Source organism: Cyprinodon tularosa, unplaced genomic scaffold (genome assembly GCF_016077235.1).
Source record: "Cyprinodon tularosa strain WSP-4 unplaced genomic scaffold, ASM1607723v1 ctg1086, whole genome shotgun sequence".
In the NCBI taxonomy this organism is placed as follows: domain Eukaryota; kingdom Metazoa; phylum Chordata; class Actinopteri; order Cyprinodontiformes; family Cyprinodontidae; genus Cyprinodon; species Cyprinodon tularosa.
Window position 1 is genome coordinate 108,857 of NW_024037878.1, and position 24,308 is coordinate 133,164.

At 41.3% G+C, this 24,308-nt stretch overlaps 1 protein-coding gene across 1 annotated transcript; it reads left to right on the top strand.

Annotated features, from left to right (window-relative positions):
- The first annotated feature begins 1,880 nt into the window (after positions 1–1,880).
- On the top strand, positions 1,881–24,308 carry cnpy1 (canopy FGF signaling regulator 1). Its single transcript, XM_038292162.1, has 6 exons — positions 1,881–2,033; positions 8,968–9,070; positions 10,716–10,831; positions 17,958–18,170; positions 22,666–22,762; positions 24,211–24,308. Exons 2-6 carry the CDS (start codon positions 8,977–8,979, stop codon positions 24,246–24,248), a joined length of 558 nt encoding a protein of 185 aa, XP_038148090.1. The 5' UTR covers positions 1,881–2,033; positions 8,968–8,976; the 3' UTR covers positions 24,249–24,308.

The following is a 24,308-nucleotide window of genomic DNA, read 5'->3' on the forward strand; positions in this document are numbered from 1 at the left end:
CTCCACATGAGGCCGGGCATTGTCGTTCACCAGGAGGAACCCAGGACCCATTGCACCAGCAGAGGGTCTGACAATGGGTGCAAGGATTTCATCCCGATCCCTAATGGCAGTCAGGGTGGTGTTGTCTAGCCTGTATAGGTCTGTGCGTCCCTCCTTGGATATGCCTCCCCAGACCATCACTGACCCACCACCAAACCAGTCATGCTGAGCAATGTTACAGGCATCTGGGAAAAGCACAGGGCGCCAGTGGCCGACTTACCAATTCCGGTATTCTGTGGCAAATGCCGATCGAGCTCCACGGTGCCGGGCAGTGAGCACAGGGCCCACTACAGGACGTGGGGCCCTCAGGCTACCCTCGTGGAGTCTGTTTCTGATTGTTTGGTCAGAGACATTCACACCAGTGACCTGCTGGAGGTCATTTTGTAGGGCTCTGGCAGTGCTCCTCCTGCTCCTCCTTGAACAAAGGAGCAGATAGCGGTCCTGCTGATGGGTTGTAGACCTTCTACGGCCCTGTCCAGCTGCCTGTCTCCTGGAATCTCCTCCATGCTTCTGGCAAGGGCACGTATTGATGCGCCATCTTGGAGGAGTTGGACTGCCTGTGCAACCTCTGTAGGGTCCAGGTAGCGCCTCATGCTAACAGTAGTGACAGTGACCCTAGCCAAATGCTAAACTGGTGAAAAAGAGTCAGAAAAGATGAGGAGGGGAAAAATATCAGTGGCCTCCACCTGTAAAACCATTCCTGTTATGATGGTCGTCTCATTGTTGCCCCTCTAGTTCACCTGTTATTAATTTCATTAACACCAAAGCAGCTAAAACCTGACCAAATCAATATCCCACAAGTTTAATTAACTTCATGCGATACTCTGATTACAAAGTATTCCTTAAATTTTTTGAGTAGTGCATTTGTATGTATAGTTTTTTTTTCCAAATTATCAGATTCCTATTTGTAACTAAGAGGAAAAGCAAAATATGAACTTGATGCCGCCTGTTTTATGTTATTTTGCTAGTGTAGAACCCGAGCTCTATTGTAAATCTGTCAGATTTAAAGGCTAATGCCGAGACACAGTATATAAATATACGGCATCATGCATGCACAATCTGGACCGTAGCATTAACAGACATGTACTTTTAATTGAGTCTTTTTGTAAAATCTTAAAATGATATGTAATATGTAATTACAAAAACAATGTAATTAATGCATGTATATTACATGTTAATAATCAATTAGGCACTTATGGCTCTTCTGTATTATTCTGCTCCATTAACACATTCATTTTATTGTGATTTATTTGTATAATATGTTATATTACATGATTTATAGACATCATTGACTTCATAATGACTCTGTAATGTGATGGGTTTATTTATGTATTCTACGTTAAAGTTAATCTACTGATGCTATGAAACAGCCAGTCTGTTTCAAAGTGATGAATTGATCTTTATTTTAAAGTCTTAAGTCCCTGAAAATTAGAACATCATCGTTGCTCGAAGCTGCAGCGCACCGATTGTTTACATTGAGACCGGTCTAACTAGGGAGTACCAATATGGCGGCCGGTGGCTTCATTTTAACCCTGTTCTACCAACGGGCAATCAGCAATCCAGGGAATAAACAGAGATCCAAGTGTCCAAACAGAGGCGATCAATCCGTGGATTCTGATTGGATGTTGGGCTGAACGTGGCTGCTCTGCAGAGAGGCACGTCGATCACCGCCAGTCGTCAAGGTGGAGGAAAGCAGGTAAGGAAGGCGGAAGTGACTGTTACAGGTAACTAGGAAGCCTGCTTCAGAGCAAACAGACTGATGTTTGCTAACAGCTGGACTTCAATCCTCTAAAGTCTGGATTCATCAGTGAGCTTCAGGATTCACCGGGTCATTTTCAAACAGACGATTTAGGACTAAGACGTTTTATTTTGAAAGGTCAAACCGGAACCTGACAGGCTGCGTTTCCGGACTGATAGGTAGCAGCGGCGGAGGAGCGCAACCTGCTGACAGTAGGACGGAAACGGAGCGAACCGATCCGCTGCTGGACGCTCAGGTGAGAACAGACCGACTCCGGAACCACAGCCGCCATTTTCCTCCACAGAAGCTTCTGTAGCTCAGGTTCTAGACGCGTTCCGAACCCAAACCCGCCTCACATTCACATACAGACTTTAGTTACGTAGACGAGATAGATTGGACGCTGGCCGACGTGCATAGAGGGCGGCCATCTTGGATCAGACCAGAGTTCAGACAGCTGCTGTCAGAATGAACCTTAGATCTCATTTTAATCAAAGGAAAGAGTCAGAGATAATATTACAACAATCTCCTTCATGTCACAACACCTTAATAGAACAAATCTAATTTTTAAAATGACCTTTAAATTAGATTACACCGATTTTTTTCAGATTAAAAACTAATTAAACTGGAATCAAACTGGATGAGATATATGCAAAGTTCTATATTTTGCAATTAAATATTAATATGATAAACACAAAGCTTTATATTAATATATTATAAGATTCAATTTACAAATATTATATATTATTATGGCATATTATTATTATTCATTATTTTATAGGATTGATAATGAGTATTATGATCTATAGAGGAACAATGTTAATGTGATTTACAAAAGAGAGTAAAGTTATTATTTTTTTAATGATTTCTATGTAAATTTCTATTTATTTCTTGTCAAATCGTAGTGAATGGTAAAGTTATGTTGTGTCTTAATAAACGCTTTTTTCCTTATAAACATGTCTAAACTTCTTCCAAAACTATTTTTTAAACACTTTTTTTCTAATTATTTATGCATGTGTAATGCTGCGTTCACACCGGGGGCAGCTGGCGCGACAGAAGCAGCGAGTTTACATGCAAAGTCAATGGTTGACGCGCGTCAAGGCGCAGCAATATGGCAAGCCAAGAAGGTTATGGCAAGCCAAGAAGTATGGCAAGCCAAGAAGGTCATATTTCGCATTGAATTCTCGCGTTAAGATTGAAGTTAACCCGCAAAAAACGCGCGTTCCCCCGAGATTACGCCGCTTTTTACGCCGTCTTTTACCAACAAGCGCCGCCTTTTACGCGCGTCATGATAGTACCGCAAGACGCGCGTTAAATACGCGCGTTGTGTCGGTCAGAACGCGCGTTAAATACGCGCGTTGTGTCGGTCAGAACGCGCGTTAAATACGCGCGTTGTGTCGGTCACAACGCGCGTATTTAACGCGCGTTTTCCTAATATGATAATGATGTCCTTCCTTCTTTTCCCACAGCCAATGCATTTGAACTGGTTGCATCCAATGGCTGATCAAGGCAGCCAGACCAAGAAAGTTCAGCATAGATCTGCTTTGTGGAAAACTGCACAGAGCTCAAAGTTGCAGCATTGCCAAAATTCACTGCATTGCCGTTTCACAAAGACTTAATGTGAGGAATATATCCACTACATACACTTTGCTGTTATTTTGAATCCATTCCATGCCTATTTTCATGTAAAAACGTTTTGCATCGCCAACTGATGTTTTGTATTTACCGGGATTACTAGGAATGTTTCACCACTTATCATCACCGAGAGGCGGCGTGGTGGGTTAAGTAACCGCCTTCAATGCGATATTTTTGCTTCGTGGCAGGTTCGAATCCGGCAGAGGCAGTCCGACTTTTCCCTTTATGTTCTTTCTTGTCTCCAACCAAGCCCATTTATTTATTTATTTATTTTTTTTCTGAGAATATAATCATAAATGTAGCCTACTTCACTGTTTTTGATCCATCGCCATGCATTCTGTCATGTAAAAACATTTTATATTGTACTAATAAAAAGACAATAAAGGGGACACTTGTCTTCCAGAAAATTTGCCGGTCTGACTTGTTTTCTGTATATTTTCCTGCATATCACCAACCTTTTCCCATAATGCTTTCTACAGCCATGGAGCAACTGCTGTTAAAATTAAATTAACAGGAACATTTCTTATTAAAAGTGTTATTAGTGCAATGAGAAAAAACTTGCTTAGTTGAGCCAGTGGAGGTTTGATAATCCCCATAGCTCATGTTCTCTGTCTCCTACATATACACACACATATATATATATATATATATATATATATATATATATATATATATATATATATATATATATATATATATATATATATATATATAAACCACGTCACATAAATGTTCTTTCAGTCTACAATACTTTCAGTCTGCAGATGGCGCCATATAACGGGTAGGCTACTGGCAGAGCAGCAAACAGGTGTTTGCACCAAAGCTGGGGAACAATATAGGCAAGGTGTGTCTCTTTTTCAAGAGAGAACTGGATACTGGATTCTTTCATCTTTTTTATTTATTATGAACTATTATTTATCTATTTCCCACTACCTTTGACCACTAGTCAATACCTTTACTTATGTGTATTGGAACAAGATCCAAATGTGCAAGAGTCTAATTACATTTTCATTGTGGAGTAGGAGACAAGGTATGGGTGCAGCACCTTCCATTGGGGGTGTATCCAGAAAACAGGTACTACGTTATTTAGATGTTACATTTAATTTTAACAGCAGTTGTTCCGTGGCTGCAGAAAGCATTATGAGCTTGGGAAAAGGTTAGCGATATGCAGGAAACATACAGAAAACAAGTCAGACAGACACATTTTCTGGAGGATAAGTGGCCCCTTTATTGTCATTTTATTAGAACTATGTAAAAAGTTGTTACATGACAGAATGAATGGCGATGGATCAAAAACAACAGAGAAGTGGGCTACATTTATGGATTATATTCTTAATTAGAGGCAAGAGAGAATATCAAAGGCATAGGTTTGATTTCAGCTTTGGCAGGGACACTATTGGTCTTCAGTTTCATTGGTCTAATGTCATTGGTCCTTTGCAAAAAGATGCATACTCTTTTTTTATGCTTAATGTGAGCATCAGGCTTTGATGTGTTTAAAGAGAACAGCATAATTTCTTCCTAGATTAATACAAATCTTATAAGCACTACACTCACTAGATGCTATTTAGCAATGTTTGAAGCATCACTGGCTCTGATCAATGTGCAATTAGGACTTTTTTCCACTTTGAAAATGTTTGCATTTAAACTTACCAGCCACTAAGACAGAAGGTAAATACATTCCTATTTAACCAAATATAATCTAAATATGCCTGTTATATGTTGACGTATCATGGGTTTTCTTTTGAAGATATATAATTGTGCAGAGGTAAACAGGTGAAACCCACTCTTATTTTTTTATGTAATATGCTCTCTCTGTGTCATGCAAAATAATACATTCAACGGACGGCAAATAAATTTATTGTATTTACATGTGCACTGGAACTATAAGAGGAACTGACACTGAGGATTTTGAAATATTAACTTCACTATACAAGTTGTACATCTGGGCTGTAGTTACTCTATGTAGCCCATTTCATAATTTTTTTTCTATGGCTAAAACAATTAATCATATCTATCAATAATTTAAATAATTGTCAACTGATTTAGTAATTGATTAATAATTAACTGGAGTATAGAGCCACTAAAATGTGCCTTTAGCCAATAGAGCGACCCACTTAGAGCAGGAATTATACCAAGATTATGAAAAAATATGTAAACATTTTGCATTTAAGACAAAAAAAACTTTTAGTCTGTCAATATTCTCCATCCAGAACTCCTCAAGAGGAAACGTTTCTGTTTCACCTGGGGTCATTTCGTAAAAAAATCTACTTTTAGGAACCTTTGGGTGATCTGAATATTAATCAATTCATCAAAAACATAATCAACAGATTAATCAATTTGCAGAATAATCATTAGTTGCAGCCCTAATTTTATGATAGCATTCCAAACACATTTCTTCCATCATGCAGCAGTGAAGGGCAGCTGCTTCACCCTGAGGCTGCCCTGCATCATTATATCTGTTTCCTACAATCATATAATGTTTCTATTATACAAGTGCGTCTATAATAGTAAAGGATTAAATGTAACAACCTTTTATCATCATCCTATATTGCTTGCTGTTTAAAAGCTCCTTATGTCTATTTTCTTTTTTAGTGGCATCATCTACAAACACAACACTAAGAATCAGCCAAAGTTTATTAAAATATAAAATCACTTTAAACAATTATTATCTGTAATGTAATAGTATCCAAAATAAACAGCCAGATTCAAGCATTATTTACCAGAGATTAATGTACTAATTTACTTATGGACCATGTGGAAATCTAGAAAAATAGAATCAGTGTAAATAGAGTTCCTCTGTGTGTCTTTATCCTATTTCTAGAAGTAGAATCAATTGAATAGAACTATTTTTATGTGGAAAACAAAAAAATAGAAGAACGTCATCATCCTTCTCGTGTTGTTATGTTCTACAAAATAAATTAACAGCTTTTATATACACCTGAACTGCCGTCAAAAAACAGAAAACAGTAATACAAAAGAAATACTGGTGAAAGGGAATCAGAAATGTTGATAGATTACAGACTGCTCATTTTGACAGCAGTTTTCAGAACTCCTGTCTGACTCAGAATATTTTGTTTTATAAAAGAAATCCTAACTTTGGTTACTTTCATTTCTCAAGTTCCAAAAATCCAAACTATCTCCTGCTTCTTCATAGAACTGCAGTCAGAAGTTTCGCCTGTTTTAGCCTAGAGTGTCCCTACCAAAGCTGAAATCAAACCTATGCCTTTGATATTCTCTCTTGCCTCTAACCAAGAATATAATCCATAAATGTAGCCCACTTCTCTGTTGTTTTTGATCCATCGCCATTCATTCTGTCATGTAACAACTTTTTACATAGTGCTAATAAAATGACAATAAAGGGGCCACTTGTCCTCCAGAAAATGTGTCTGTCTGACTTGTTTTCTGTATGTTTCCTGCATATCGCTAACCTTTTCCCAAGCTCATAATGCTTTCTGCAGCCACGGAACAACTGCTGTTAAAATTAAATGTAACATCTAAATAACGTAGTACCTGTTTTCTGGATACACCCCCAATGGAAGGTGCTGCACCCATACCTTGTCTCCTACTCCACAATGAAAATGTAATTAGACTCTTGCACATTTGGATCTTGTTCCAATACACATAAGTAAAGGTATTGACTAGTGGTAAAAGGTAGTGGGAAATAGATAAATAATAGTTCATAATAAATAAAAAAGATGAAAGAATCCAGTATCCAGTTCTCTCTTGAAAAAGAGACACACCTTGCCTATATTGTTCCCCAGCTTTGGTGCAAACACCTGTTTGCTGCTCTGCCAGTAGCCTACCCGTTATATGGCGCCATCTGCAGACTGAAAGTATTGTAGACTGAAAGAACATTTATGTATATATATATATATATATATATATATATATATATATATATATATATATATATATATATATATATATATATATATATATATATATATATATATGTGTGTGTGTATATGTAGGAGGCAGAGAACATGAGCTATGGGGATCATCAAACCTCCACTGGCTCAACTAAGCAAGTTTTTTCTCATTGCACTAATAACACTTTTAATAAGAAATGTTCCTGTTAATTTAATTTTAACAGCAGTTGCTCCATGGCTGTAGAAAGCATTATGGGAAAAGGTTGGTGATATGCAGGAAAATATACAGAAAACAAGTCAGACCGACAAATTTTCTGGAAGACAAGTGTCCCCTTTATTGTCATTTTATTAGTACAATATAAAAAGTTTTTACATGACAGAATGCATGGCGATGGATCAAAAACAGTGAAGTAGGCTACATTTATGATTATATTCTCAGAAAAAAATAAATAAATAAATGGGCTTGGTTGGAGACAAGACAGAATATAAAGGGAAAAGTCGGACGGCCTCTGCCGGATTCGAACCCGCCACGAAGCAAAAGAATCGCATTGAAGGCGGTCACTTAAGCCACCACGCCGCCTCTCGGTAGTATTAAGTGGTGAGACATTCCTACTGATACCTGTGAATACAAAACATTTGTTGGCGATGCATGTTGATGCAAAACATTTTTACGTGAAAATAGGCATGGAATGGATTCAAAATAACAGCAAAGTGTATGTAGTGGATATATTCCTCACATTAAGGCTTTGTGAAACGGCAATGCAGTGAATTCTGGCAATGCTGCAACATTGAGCTCTGTGCAGTTTTCCACAAAGCAGATCTATGCTGAACTTTCTTGGTCTGGCTGCCTTGATCAGCCATTGGATGCAACCAGTTCAAATGCATTGGCTGTGGGAAAAGAAGGAAGGACATCATTATCATATTAGGAAAACGCGCGTTAAATACGCGCGTTCTGACCGACACAACGCGCGTATTTAACGCGCGTTCTGACCGACACAACGCGCGTATTTAACGCGCGTCTTGCGGTACTATCATGACGCGCGTAAAAGGCGGCGCTTGTTGGTAAAAGACGGCGTAAAAAGCGGCGTAATCTCGGGAGAACGCGCGTTTTTTGCGGGTTAACTTCAATCTTAACGCGACAATTCAATGCGAAATATGACCTTCTTGGCTTGCCATACTTTTGGACCGCGCAGGCAGAGCAGCAAAGCTGCTTCAGCCGCGCGTCAGAACTAACTGGTACAAGCAGCAAAAATGAAGCAGCAGACGCGATTTTGCTGCTTTTGCAGCGTCCGGTCTGAACGTAGCATAACATTTGTTCTTTAATCAGTTAATGTGTGTCATAACTTAACACACGTGGAATTATATAGTAAAAGAAAACAACTGAAAATATGTGTTATATTCTAGGTTCACCTTTTGCTTTGATTACTGCTTGTCACGCTCCAGGCGTCGTCTTTGGTTGAGAATGGCTCCGTTTCTCTGTTGTTCATTCTTGTCTGAACTGTTAGAGGAGCGCTTCTAATATTCACTTAGTTATAAATTAGTATATAGTGATTATAAAGGCAGTCATTCATAAAACCAGAATAAATCTGAATTTTAAAGACTTAACATTTTGCCTGTAAACTTCTGTTCAATTCAGATGTATTCATATTTTATGGTTAATATTTTCTTCAACCGTTTTGCTGCTGTTAGGGTTTCATCATGGCTTCATGGATGTTAGAGATGATGGTCATGGTGCTGTCTACGTTCATCAGCATCAGCCATGGCAAGAGAGACAAAGTGCTCTACTGCTCCGGTAAGGCCCAATTACCCCCCCCCCCCCCACACACACACACTCACACACACACACACAATCACTTCTTCATATCCTTATGGGCCTTTCCATTGACTTCCATTCATTCTAACTGCTGTCTATAGCCTAACCCTGAGACCCTAATCCTCTCTAGAGGAGAGCGTTAGCGCTGCAGCTACCAGATCTGCTCAGGTCCTGCTTCCTGCCAGTGACGTTACGCCACATGATTGGCTGAATGTTGCCACAGGATGTAAACATTGTGGTTGCCAAGACAACGATAACATCAGGCAGCGTCAGTGTGCCGAGTCGGGAGCATCTGTAGCGTTAGTGTGTCAAATGCCCGATTTATACCTCTGCAACCGTCAAATCTGTCTCTGTGTGTGACCACGCCCCCCTGCATGCAGGTGTGGAAGCAGACTTCTAGAAGCTATTCAGCTTATTTCTATAGCTCCAATTCCCATCATGTCATCTCAGGTCACTTTCCAGTTCAACCAGATCATCCAGTCAGATTGATTCAAAGTTTTCTATCTAAGGAAAACCAGCTGATTGCATCGACTCATTGACTCTTCAGCAATCCCTCACACTAAGCATGCTTGTAGCGACAGTGGAGAGGAAAAACTCCCTTTGAACAGGAAGAAACCTCCAGCAGAACCAGGCTCAGTGTGAGCGGCCATCTGCTGAGGCCCACTGGGGTTCAAGGAGACAGAAGCAGACATAGAAAAAGAAGCATAGATACAAAAGGCAACTGTCAACCAGCTCCACAGGCGACCCCGTCCAGGAAACACACAGCCAGGCAGACGAGCTCCGAGCCAGCTCCCATGTCAGAGGATGAAGAGAGCACATCCAGTTAGTCACAGTCAGAGAAACAGGACTACACTGGAAAACAGGCCAAGCTCCAACATCTAGAAACAAAGGTGTTGATGGCAGCAGCACAGCTGATATTTCTCTCCAGGATGGAGTCACAGCCAAACAGGAACAGACCAGATGAAGCTACTAAAGTAGTAGCCATTCAAAATGTCGCCACTATCTTAAAGAGAAGAGCCATCTCCTGGTCAGACCCTGTAATTCAGTGAAAGGGTGCAGTCAGAGTAAAAAAATGTGCACGCCCATGAGAAGGCCAGTGGCTGGAAGTTGGAGGGGTTTTTGCAGAGAGAGCAGAACGTTAGAGATTGAACTAACAGATTCTGCAGAGTGGGAGAATAGAGATTTTTTTGCAAAAATACAAATTAATAAAAAAAATGAATAAATTGATTTAACATAGAAAACAGCAAAGCTACTCTGAGAAAAAGCAGAGAGAGCAGAACGTTAGAGATTGAACTAACAGATTCTGCAGAGTGGGAGAATAGAGATAGAATGAAGCAGAATGATGAAAAAGGGGTCCCTATGTCCTCCAGCAGTCTAAGCCTATAGCAGCAGAACTATAGAGATAGCTCAGGATAACCTGAGCCACTCTAACTAGAAGCTTTATTAAAAAGGAAAGTTTTAAGCCTAGCCTTAAAAGTAGACAGGAGAGGAGCCTGAGAACTAAAAGATCTGCCTCCCATTCTACTTTTAGAAATTCTAGGATCAAATACCAACAAGAATAATATTTTTTTTTTCATTGGCTAAACTTTAACTTTGTGTTTTATGTTTTGTTGTTTTTTCCCAGCATGCAAGGCGATTGTGGATGAGCTGAACTACTCCATTAGTCAGGTGGACCCAAAGATGACCATAAATATAGGGAGCTTTAGGCTCAACCCTGATGGGACCATGACAGATAAAAAGGTAGAATCCAGCTGCTGTGAGTTTTCCTCCTCTTTTCTCTGAAATGAACAATGTGCTGAGACGATGTTTAATCCTGTAGATTATGTTGATCTAATTAATGTGTCATGTTAATGACCCTGAAGTGTAAACACCAATACGCTGCCTGTTTGGAGCTCTGTGCAGAAGATCAGAGTCTTATTTAGCTGCTGGGGAACATTTGAAAATGATCCAGTTTATGTCTTATATTTTATCTTCAAAAACTCTTTACATTGATGTTCTTTCAGTCCTTTTTTTTTCTAAGTGGAACCTTTTATTGAAAACAACCAATCCTGAAATCACTGTGACACCAGCTGTGAGATGCCTTTGGTCTGCTTCAATCATCACCGCCTTCCCCCCAGACTCTGCTCCTCTGTCGCTCCATCCAGTCTTAAAGTTGTAGGGAAATCATATTTAAATGTCATTCTGGCTTAAACATGTAGATAAATTTACTCTTTATCAGACCATATTGTCCCAAAAGTTAGAAAATTTCTATTTAAAAAAAAATCCTGTCTTAAAATCTGTTTTTTTCCGTTATCTTCTGCAGGCCAGTTAGTTCTACGTCAGCCTGAACACCTAAATTCAGCCAATCATATATCAACCATCATCTGTCAATCAAATGTTTCCGGTCATAGCATCTTGATTCATGTGTCGCAGCTAATATACGCAACTGTTAAAACCAGAATCCTTTCCCATTGAGTTGCGTCCCAGTGTTCACGGGGATGGACGTCTGTGTCTTCGGCAGGCGTAGAGCTAACAGAACTGGCAGCGTTGCGAGGCAAGGGCTCAAACATGTACGGCTGGAAGCCTTCTACACCAAACCAGGCTTCTGCCGCCCTGGCGTCCTCTTCCACAACATCTTCGTCCCCGCTTTCCTCCACTAAATAAAAAATGGATGACGGAGGAGACTCATCCACGACCTCCGACACTAAACTCTCCTCCTCTTGCATGTTTCCGCTGTCCATAGCGTTCCTTGACAGCGTCGTTTCTAAGTCACCAATTTAGTGCTACTTGGTCCCAATGGAATTTCCCATTGGGAACCTGCTAGCACTAAGATGCTAACTGGTTAGCAAGATGCTTCCCACAAACCGGCCACAACCAAACTTGCTTTTGAACCTTCCACCACAACAATCCCGCCCCCTTGATAATCGACCAATCACATTATTCACTGGTGTAAAGTCGGGCACCAATCGGGAGAATTCAGAAATGCAACGGTTGGAACGGCCGCTTCCATACGACTTAAATGTATTTAGTGTTAATCGGTGAAATAAAAACAATAATTTTCATTGTAATTTCTGAGTCTGGGAGCGGCCATTTTTGCCCAAATATAGTAGCCCCTCCCTCCTGCCATCTTCCAGCAGTGACGTCACGGTGCGGTAAGCCTAGCGCCATTCTCCCCGCTTTCCAAGCTAAATCAATGGGAACTACTAGACACATCTGCAAACAACAACAATTATTGAAGATTTCCAGAGGACTTCACCATTGAAATTCACCAGAGCTATAGTGAAACTGACAATGCCCACGTGCATGGCAGCTGGATGCTGGAATACATCGGGTAAAAGTGAAAAACAAAGAGTTATTCCACCTTTCTGATTCCTGATCCTCCACGGACGGGTTGGTCGTTGGATCGCCAACTTGAAGAGGGAGGATTTGCCATCGAACTTCTGGCCAGAGAAAAAACCCGTAATATGTAGCCAACATTTGGAAGAAGAATGTTTTCAAGATGACTTGGATAATAGCGCGTTGTGACAAACACCAGATACAGCACTGGGACTTGATCAACAGCCGATACCGCAGCGTGACGTCACTAACCAGTAGGTGGCAGTAGTGTTCTTTGACAAACATGGATGCCTCCAGTAAAGCACATTCACATGAAAATTACTCTGAATTAAAAACACTGATCATTTATTGAACAGGATGTTCAATAAATGATCTATGAATTCTGAATATAACCCGACTTTTCCTTTAATTCAAGAAAATGTTTTTTATTAGTTATTGTTAAAGAATCATAAAGTAATAAAGCATTAACATTCCCCCAGATTGAAAATGTAAAAAATCAAAAGTTTAACTTTTTTCCCCAAATTCTCCTTTTTATAGATGAATTTAACTTGATGATGTAATGAAATGATCAACTGCTTAACTAAAGCTGGTCGTATGCTCTAACTACCACCACCTGCTGGACTGAAGGTGTACTGCAGTCTCTGTCAAGCTGACTCCTTTGGAGTTAAAAACTATTTAATTTCATTTTTTGTGAATTGAGAACGGCTTATTGTTTTTACTGATTAACGCTAAACACATTAAATCACCGCAAACGTATTATTTTCAGATATAAATGGATTATTCCTCGCTGACCAAACGTTTTCCTTTAAAGCTCACAGACGTGTCCAGGATCCGTTCCTCCTGGCAGAGCCCAGCTTTACAGTCAGCTGCTGCTTTTCACTGGTTGCCAGTTTTTAGTTGTTTCTAATGTTGGTCAGACTCTCTGCTGACTTGATTACGGCCTTGATAATATTTCCTGGTGAAAAGCCGTTGAAACGTTTCCGTTCTCAGGCCACGGCTCCTCCTGGGCCCTCTGCAGCCTCTAACCTCCACCTGTTGTTTTCTTTGCTCTTTCAAATATTCCTCAGCCACAGAAGCAAGCAAACCTTGATCCCTTGCCCTCCGGTCTCCATGCTTTTCAGCAGCTTTTGACCTAGAGTGAATCGGAGAGGATGGGGTGTCAGCGCGTTGATGCCATCAGTGTGAAGGATTTTCAGGTTTTAAGTTTGCTCTTTGGCCTCCTCACAGTAGGACTTCCTGGGGGCGCGGAGCCGCTCTGTGGCACAAAGGTTAAACCTGCCTGCTGTAACAATGGCACTTAAAGGCATCCAAAGACATTGAACTTAGATGCAGCAGGGAGGTGATCTCATGCAGGCCGGTGGGAAGTCATGCATTGAGAATGAGAGGATGCACAATGGCCGGCAGTGACATGTGATATCAAGGCCTAGAAATGGGCAGGAGGCAGAGATGGGATCTGACAGGCGCTGCAGGGTGATTACTTACCTTTTAGCGCAAGTTGATGTATCAAAAAATCAGGCCCTTGTCCTGCCAGGTTGTCCTTAAAGTCTACAAACATTTTAAATTAAGAACACCAAACTGTCCCTTTCCAAAAACTTCAGAAAATGGAAATCTAAATAGTAAATGTTTCTTAAGATAAGCGCATCTGTTTCTTGATATGAGGAGGTGAGACACTTTGCCAATGAAAGAAGACAATTCACATAAAAAATAAGATAAAACAGTTGCATTGTTTTATTTCAAGTGCATAATATCTAATTATCCTATTTACTCAAATTAAGGGTAAAAACACTTCATTTAAGAAATTCTAACTTATTTCTCGATCGTTTTTGCAGTGCAACCAGTCTTATGGGCGTTATCCAATGATTTGGCTGCTCGCCATCTGCTATCCTCCTCCTCCCTGTGGCTAGAAATCCTGCTGTTCTAGAAAACATCCAGGTCTCCGTGGAGCTGAGCAATTAATTGCATTTGCAATTTAGAAAAATAGAATTTTCAAATTGCAGAGGAGCTGCAAGAGCTTAAAGTATTTCTGATTCTGAGCTCACTTTTAGTCGCAATACATTTAATAGGAGTAAATTTCTCCCTCCAGCCCTTTAGGTGGCAGTAAAATGATTAAAGTGGGGATGCTGTCACACCGTAGAGAGCAGAGAGTTGCAGCTAGGACCTAGATCTATGCATTATAGTAGGAGTAAGAACATTTTCACACATGTTCCAGTAAAGTCCTGCAGCTCTGGATTCTGGAACTTTCAAGGTTATTAAAAAACTGAAACCTTGGAGTAAACCATTGACTTGCTTGTGTTTAGTCCAAATATTGGTTAAAAATATTTTGGCTAAATGTTTATCCCTGGTTATCAGAGAGTTTTGCCCTCCTGACAGATCTGACAAAGATACCGTTAGAGTTAATAATACCTTTGACCTGAAATCAGTAGCAGAAAAATAGCAGCTTTCCATCAGAATTTGCTCCAATATGTTTCTGCTCCTTTCCTCACAGCTTTCATTATCAATATTATTAATAAAGGAGTCCTGATCGACCCATAGGAGGAGAACAATGAGACTGAAAGGCTGCTGCCCAGTAATGGCTCCTTGTCCAATGGGAATTGAATGGAGGATGGCAGCCTATTCTCTGGCCGAACTGGTCCCACCCTGCCCCATTCTCCAAACCCCGCCGTGACTGACAGCTCCCATTCACGGCGCTCCGGCTGCCCAGGAAGCCTCCTAATTCCAATCCATTTTGTATCGTGGTTTGATAATGACTGAGACCTAAGCCCGCGGGTTGAGATGGACATACGTGCTCCTATTGTCCGGCAGAGGAAGGAGGTCCTTTTTTGTCTTGGTGTCATGTGGTTTGGAGAGGCTGGTGGAACTGTTTACATTTCAAACAAACGTCATGTCAGATGGCAAAGAGCAGCGCTGTTGAAAGGGAAGATAACTTCTATGTTTATCTGTTTTATTGGAGCCATCGTCCTGCTTTTATCCTCCGCTCAGGGTTTAGAAATGTCCCGACTAGGGATGCACGATATTGGGATTTTGGCCGATATCCGATATTTTAAAACTCATGTAGCCGATAACCGATATCGATACCGATGTTAAAGCTGGACAAAAATAAGTAGTCATTGAAAATAGCAGTTTTGTTATCCATTTCTGACACTTTGAAAAATAATAAACTCAAATATATTTTCATATGCTGATATCAAATAGATTTTTAAAAACGCGGTATTGATCTATTTTACTTTCAAAATCTCGTGAAATTTCATCGTTCTGTTACAAACTCTGGTGATATTTTGCAAATTCTTGTGAGATTTTGTCAGTAAAATAGATCGATACCGCGTCAATATATCAACATATAAAAATATGGCAACATTTGGTGAATTTTCGGGGGATTTCGTAGCATAATGATGACATATAGCAATATTTCATTAGTAAAAGAGATTGATATGGTGTTTTTAAATGGCAATATATCAGCATATGAAGATATTGGGATATTTTAATGGATCAATATTTTTTCCCTCGTCTTTAGAAGTTTTTAAGTCTGTAAAAAAGAAGTTTTTGAGGAAGAAGAAGAAGTAGTATTTTTTTATTTTTTTTTTTAGAAGCTGATCAAATATCGGGTTAAATATCGGTGGGGTGGCCGATGTCCGATATTCAGTTTTAAGGCCGATACCGATAGGGGGCCGATTATATCGTGCATCCCTAGTCCCGACCAGCAGGTGGAGGTGTGTTGCCCCAATCAGGCAGCGGCGCCCGTTAGGACTCATCAGCACACCTGGAACAGTCGGAGGCTTTAGTGAGTCACAGCAGGTGGCGACCTAAACCTAAACATAACCTTCAGCCGCTAAAATAGAAAATTCAGCAAAAGAAAGACAATAGTGATAAGTACCAAAAAATAAACATAAAAAAACCTTTAATTTAGCAGAACTGGACAAAAAAAAATATTAATTGAAGCAACAGAAGGATCTAAACCCATAACATACTAATGAGATTTAACCCTTTTTAAGGCAAGTTAGCGTTTTTGATGACTAGCGCCCCCCCCCCCCCCCCCCCCCCCTTACAAATCTAGCCCCCCCCCCCACCCGTCCCACAGTGAGATCTTGAAGCAGAAGATCTATATTCATCCATTCAGCATAGATCCTGCTGCATGGCTCTACATCTGATTTTGGCTTTTGACCAATTAGATGAAACTTGAATGATAGATTACCTACTGGAAATTAAGTAAAAAAAAAAAGTAAATGCTAATTGAAAAGTTAAAAATTCAAGAAAAAAAAAGGTAAAATGGTAATTGAAAAGTTAATAAGTCTAGATAACAACTATATTTAGGTTAACAAACTAAAAAATGTCAGTGCCAGTATCAGCATTAATGCCTCTAAAGTTATGTTAGACCAAATAAATGTGTTTTTCATGAATTTCTTATAGAAAAACTTTTATTTTTCTTTATATATTGGGGCAAGTTGGCGTTTCTGGTTATTATATTGACATTAATTTTAAGCATCAAAATATCCATATGTTTTAACGTTACAACGGTAATAAAGTCCAGTAACTATTGAAAATGTTGGTTTTCAGAGTATTTCCCTGAGCGTCCTCTAAAGGGTTAAACATCCACTGGAAAGCATCATTAAAAGTTCTTTGATGTGAGGAAAAAATCTGAACCAAAGAATTTTCAGGTATATTCTGGAATCTATGTCAGATAAAAGCATCAGACGCAACAAGGCGTGCGTCACCGCATCCTTTCCCTTCATGCATCCCAGTTTGCATGAAATGGACTAACCCTAAATGTGAGGAAATAGGTATAAATCCCCCGTAACCAAGGAAACCTAGATCTAGAAAATAGGAATGAAGCCAAACATGGAAGCTGATGACTGACGCTATAGAGAAAAGTCCGTGGCCTAGTCAAAGCCTAGAGCCGCAGGTGAATGATGTGGAGACGTTCAGCAGGAGAGGAGCGGTGGTTCAGGCAGCGCTCAGGTTACCTGCTGCTCGGAGCTGCTTCTGGTTTTATAGGTCTATAAATAGACCTATAAACTATCTATAAGTAGACAGAGCTGCATGTTGCAGTAAAAATTCAACCCAGAAACACCTGAAGGAGAAGAACTGGAGACTGGTTCCCTGCTCTGGTTTAGATGCAGAGAAGCAAAGGTTTCAGTCTCAGAAACACAAACTATGTCATATAGTTCTATTAAGAGCAGGTCCCCCCCCCGGGTTCTGCCCCCTCACCTCCTGGGTGTCACCCCGTCACCTCGGATACTTCCGGGGATGCTGGGAAAGGCAGCTCACCTACGCTGACCCGTCTAGACACCGCTGCCGGACCTTTTTGTTCCAGAAGGAGGAAGAGGACGGTGGGGAGGGGGGGTTATAAGTCACAGTGGTGGTGGGGGGGCGGGGGGGCATGCAGTTAAGGAAGCAGAGCGGAAGCTCGAGGTCACTCTGATCAAACCTTTCCCCTCCCTGCTCATTCTGGGTCAGGATGACCATCAGGACCCCCCCCCCCGTCCAGCACCTCACGGTGTGCCCCCCCCCCCCTGCCCATTCACAGCTGCTGATTTTCTCCCGGTTCTGTTTCCAGGTCCCACTAGCTCGCTCTGAGACCCACCTCAGCGAGCTGCTGGACCAGGTGTGTGAGAGCATGAGCGACTACGCCCTGCATGTGGACCCCGACACGCAGCTCCGGCAGTACAGGCGGTTCGCTCCCAGAAGCTCCGGGTCCAACCAAGACTTCCCAGACTTCAAGAACTTCCAGTTCGATGGACCAGAGGCCTCCAGTAACCTGAAGTTTGCAGTGAGTAGATCCCAGTTCTGGTCCGGGTTCTTGGGAACCGGAAGCTGTGGGTGATTCTGAGGTGTGGTGGTTCTGATCCAGGTGTCGATGGTTCTGATCCAGGTGTCGATGGTTCTGATCCAGGTGTCGATGGTTCTGATCCAGGTCAGGTGGTTCTGATCCAGTTGTCGATGGTTCTGATCCAGGTGTCGATGGTTCTGATCCAGGTCTTAATGGTTCTGATCCAGGTGTCGATGGTTCTGATCCAGGTGTCGATGGTTCTGATCCAGGTGTCGATGGTTCTGATCCAGGTCTTAATGGTTCTGATCCAGGTGTCGATGGTTCTGATCCAGGTGTCGATGGTTCTGATCCAGGTCAGATGGTTCTGATCCAGGTGTCGATGGTTCTGATCCAGGTGTCGATGGTTCTGATCCAGGTCAGATGGTTCTGATCCAGGTGTCGATGGTTCTGATCCAGGTGTCGATGGTTCTGATCCAGGTCAGATGGTTCTGATCCAGGTGTCGATGGTTCGGATCCAGGTGTCGATGGTTCGGATCCAGGTGTCGATGGTTCGGATCCAGGTGTTGATGGTTCTGATCCAGGTCTTAATGGTTCTGATCCAGGTGTTGATGGTTCTGATCCAGGTGTCGATGGTTCTGATCCAGGTGTCGATGGTTCTGATCCGGTGTCGATGGTTCTGATCCAGGTCAGATGGTTCTGATCCAGGTGTCGATGGTTCTGATCCAGGTGTTGATGGTTCTGATCCAGGTCTTAATGGTTCTGATCCAGGTGTCGATGGTTCTGATCCAGGTGTCGATGGTTCTGATCCAGGTGTCGATGGTTCTGATCCAGGTCAGATGGTTCTGATCCAGGTCAGATGGTTCTGATCCAGGTGTCGATGGTTCTGATCCAGGTGTCGATGGTTCTGATCCAGGTGTCGATGGTTCTGATCCAGGTCAGATGGTTCTGATCCAGGTGTCGATGGTTCTGATCCAGTTGTCGATGGTTCTGATCCAGGTGTCGATGGTTCTGATCCAGGTCAGATGGTTCTGATCCAGGTGTCGATGGTTCTGATCCAGGTGTCGATGGTTCTGATCCAGGTCAGATGGTTCTGATCCAGGTCAGATGGTTCTGATCCAGGTGTTAATGGTTCTGATCCAGATGTTGATGGTTCTGATCCAGGTGTTAATGGTTCTGATCCAGGTGTTAATGGTTCTGATCCAGATGTTGATGGTTCTGATCCAGATGTTGATGGTTCTGATCTGATGTTGATGGTTCTGATCCAGGTGTTAATGGTTCTGATCCAGATGTTGATGGTTCTGATCTGATGTTGATGGTTCTGATCCAGATGTTAATGTTTCTGATCAGATGTTGATGGTTCTGATCCAGATGTTGATGGTTCTGATCCAGGTGTTAATGGTTCTGATCCAGATGTTGATGGTTCTGATCCAGGTGTTAATGGTTCTGATCCAGATGTTGATGGTTCTGATCTGATGTTGATGGTTCTGATCCAGGTCAGATGGTTCTTATCCAGGTGTCGATGGTTCTGATCCAGATGTTGATGGTTCTGATCCAGGTCAGATGGTTCTGATCCAGGTGTCGATGGTTCTGATCCAGATGTTGATGGTTCTGATCCAGGTGTTGATGGTTCTGATCCAGATGTTGATGGTTCTGATCCAGGTGTTGATGGTTCTGATCCAGATGTTGATGGTTCTGATCCAGGTGTTGATGGTTCTGATCCAGATGTTGATGGTTCTGATCCAGGTGTTAATGGTTCTGATCCAGATGTTGATGGTTCTGATCTGATGTTGATGGTTCTGATCCAGATGTTAATGGTTCTGATCAGATGTTGATGGTTCTGATCCAGATGTTGATGGTTCTGATCAGATGTTGATGGTTCTGATCCAGATGTTGATGGTTCTGATCCAGATGTTAATGGTTCTGATCCAGATGTTGATGGTTCTGATCCAGGTCAGATGGTTCTGATCCAGGTCAGATGGTTCTGATCCAGATGTTGATGGTTCTGATCCAGATGTTGATGGTTCTGATCCAGGTGTTAATGGTTCTGATCCAGGTGTTAATGGTTCTGATCTGATGTTGATGGTTCTGATCAGATGTTGATGGTTCTGATCAGATGTTGATGGTTCTAATCCAGATGTTAATGGTTCTGATCAGATGTTGATGGTTCTGATCCAGATGTTGATGGTTCTGATCAGATGTTGATGGTTCTGATCCAGATGTTGATGGTTCTGATCAGATGTTAATGGTTCTGATCCAGATGTTGATGGTTCTGATCCAGGTCAGATGGTTCTGATCCAGGTGTTAATGGTTCTGATCCAGATGTTGATGGTTCTGATCCAGGTGTTAATGGTTCTGATCCAGGTGTTAATGGTTCTGATCCAGATGTTGATGGTTCTGATCTGATGTTGATGGTTCTGATCAGATGTTGATGGTTCTAATCCAGATGTTGATGGTTCTGATCCAGATGTTAATGGTTCTGATCAGATGTTGATGGTTCTGATCCAGATGTTGATGGTTCTGATCCAGATGTTAATGGTTCTGATCCAGATGTTGATGGTTCTGATCCAGGTCAGATGGTTCTGATCCAGGTCAGATGGTTCTGATCCAGGTGTTAATGGTTCTGATCCAGATGTTGATGGTTCTGATCCAGGTGTTAATGGTTCTGATCCAGGTGTTGATGGTTCTGATCCAGGTCAGATGGTTCTGATCCAGGTGTTAATGGTTCTGATCCAGATGTTGATGGTTCTGATCTGATGTTGATGGTTCTGATCAGATGTTGATGGTTCTGATCAGATGTTGATGGTTCTAATCCAGATGTTGATGGTTCTGATCAGATGTTGATGGTTCTGATCAGATGTTGATGGTTCTTATCCAGGTGTTGATGGTTCTGATCCAGGTGTTGATGGTTCTGATCCAGGTCAGATGGTTCTGATCCAGGTGTTAATGGTTCTGATCCAGATGTTGATGGTTCTGATCTGATGTTGATGGTTCTGATCAGATGTTGATGGTTCTGATCAGATGTTGATGGTTCTGATCAGATGTTGATGGTTCTAATCCAGATGTTGATGGTTCTGATCCAGATGTTAATGGTTCTGATCCAGATGTTGATGGTTCTGATCCAAGGTCAGATGGTTCTGATCCAGGTCAGATGGTTCTGATCCAGGTGTTAATGGTTCTGATCCAGATGTTGATGGTTCTGATCCAGGTGTTAATGGTTCTGATCCAGATGTTAATGGTTCTGATCCAGATGTTGATGGTTCTGATCCAGGTGTTAATGGTTCTGATCCAGGTGTTGATGGTTCTGATCCAGGTCAGATGGTTCTGATCCAGGTGTTAATGGTTCTGATCCAGATGTTGATGGTTCTGATCTGATGTTGATGGTTCTGATCCAGGTGTTAATGGTTCTGATCCAGATGTTGATGGTTCTGATCCAGGTGTTAATGGTTCTGATCCAGATGTTGATGGTTCTGATCTGATGTTGATGGTTCTGATCCAGGTAGACATAGAAAAAGAAGCATAGATACAAAAGGCAGCTTCCTAACTTTCCTTTATTGTGACACTGTATTGCTTAAGTTTCCTCTGAATTAAATCGGTTTTCAATCAAAAGAGACGTCATTGTTTCCTGGCAGCTGATTGGCTGCTGGGTGGAGAGTGAAATGCTGAACGCTAACCTGCTGAACGCTAACCTGCTGAACGCTAACCTGCTGAACGCTAACCTGCTGAACGCTAACCTGCTCCGCTGCAGATCCCAGATCTACTCGGTCTGCTTCATGCCAGTGACGTTACGCTACATGATTGGCTGAACGATATAAAGGGAGAGAGCTAGGTAGCGCTGTGGCTAGCTGTAGCTAACAGGTTAGCATGTTTTAGCTTGCTCAGTTAGCCAGATTAAGATACACTACTTTTGAATCCGTGTCAACAACAACCGTTCGTTTTCTCCAAGTAGAATAACAGTTTTATTTGTCTAAAATCTCTATAAAAGTCATTTAGAAAAGTCATAGATGTTCCATTTGTCCTCTGACCTCAGATCTTAATAAAAGAATAAAAATGAGAGTTTAGAGTCTCCATGTTAAATGGCAGAGCTCAGTCTGTCTTAGAAGGCAGGACTTTCCTTCCAGACTGACAATAATAGTTTTTTCTACTTTCGGCTGCTTTAGATTGCTGATGAAATGTAAAATAATAGCAAAGATAATGAATATTATGTTGAGGCAAAAGAGGTTTGATTCTTAAGTAACGGGTGCAATACAGTTTGTCCGAGTGGAGTTGCCATATGATGATGTCATCAGAAGCTTATCTGACCACCTGAGCAGATCCAGTACCTACACTGGAGCGGGTTAGCGTTCAGAGGACGTTGCCATGGTGACCAGCCTTGCCAATAACGAACCCAGCTGCACAGTACGATGAAGTCAGGTTTAAACCTGCAGTTATCAGGCTAACCCAGTAAGTAACCCAGTAATCCTGCTGGTCAGATCTCTGATTTCTGTTGTTTTTTCAGTGTGAAACGCTGGTGGAGGAGCTGGAGGACGACATCATCTCTCTGTTCAGTCGGGAGGAAGAAAACCTTCAGGCGGAGTTATGCAGCAGAGCGTCAGGTAGCGGTGCCGCCTTCAGGGCTCCTCCTCCTGCTTTATGGACGTGATGGAGACGGTAGACTTTAGTTGCTCTGCTGTTGTTCAACACTTTGGGTCTGATCCTCTGATCTCTGTTTATTCCCTGCATTGCTGGTTGCCCGTTGGTAGTACAACCGGCTGCCATATTGGTACTCCCTAGTTAGACTGGTATCAGTGTAAACAATCGGTGCGCTACAGCATTGAACAACCATGATGTTCTCATTTTTAGGGACTTAAGACTTTAAAATAAAGATAAATTCATCAGTTTGACACAGACTGGCTGTTTCATAGCATCAGTAGATTAACTTTAACTTAGAATAAATAAATCGGCCAATCATATTGCAGAGTCATTATGAAGTCAATGAAGTCTATAAATCATGTAATATAACATATTATACAAATAAATCACAATAAAGTTAATGTGTTTATGGAGCAGAATAATAAAGATGAGCCATAAGTGCTAAACTGATGATGTTCATGAATATACATGGATAGGTTACATAGTTTTTTGATGAGGACACAGAGGTGAGTTCTTGTAGATGTAATGGAGGACTCACAGGCAGGAATCCAAGTCTTCAGGAATCCAAAAATCCAATTTAAGTACAGAAAAAAAACAGAACCTTGGAGACATCAGGGAAACGATGCATGAGGAGAAAGGAAAAGTCGAGGAAGCAGCAACGAGGAACGGCTCAGGGAGAGTTTATATAGGAGACTGAACTAAGACTGGACTAATGAGCTGATTGGGAGCAGGTGAGAACAGAGGAGTCTAGAAGGGAGCTGGGGAAAGGAGACACCAGAGGCCAACAGAGGGCAAGCAAGAAAAACCTAAGAACTCAAATATATCCAGAAAAAACCAAAACCGTGACAGACTATATATACATACATATATATATATATATATATATATGTATATATATATATATATATATATATATATATATATATATATATATATATATATATATATATACATACATATATATATATATATATATATATATATATATATATATATATATGTATGTATGTACATACATATATATATATATATATGTATGTATGTACATACATATATATATATATATATATGTATGTACATACGACGGGCGCGATCAATCTAAATTGATTGATTCCACGTCTTGAGAATGAATTTGACCGTAGAGCATGTGTTTTGAAATGTTGAGAAACGTTTGGAGATCCGGTCAGAATCTGTTTGCTAGGAGATAAATGATTCTGTTAAAACCAGCACTGGAAAAAAACCAGCAAAGCCAGTTAGCCTGAAGACCCAGTGAGGCCCTGTGCACAGGGAGCCACTGGGACCAGCAGTATTCCTCTGAATGATCAGCATAACGGCGCCATAAGAACAGCAGCAGCTCCTCATACGTCCATCGTTTCTCTGCTTAGACCTCTCTGTGTTCCTCTCCTTCCAGATTACTGTGAAGACAGTCGACCAGATGATGAGCTGTAATGGCCGACATTCGCCTCCACCTCCATAGGAGCAGTTTTCCTTGGAATCAGCCCCCCCCCC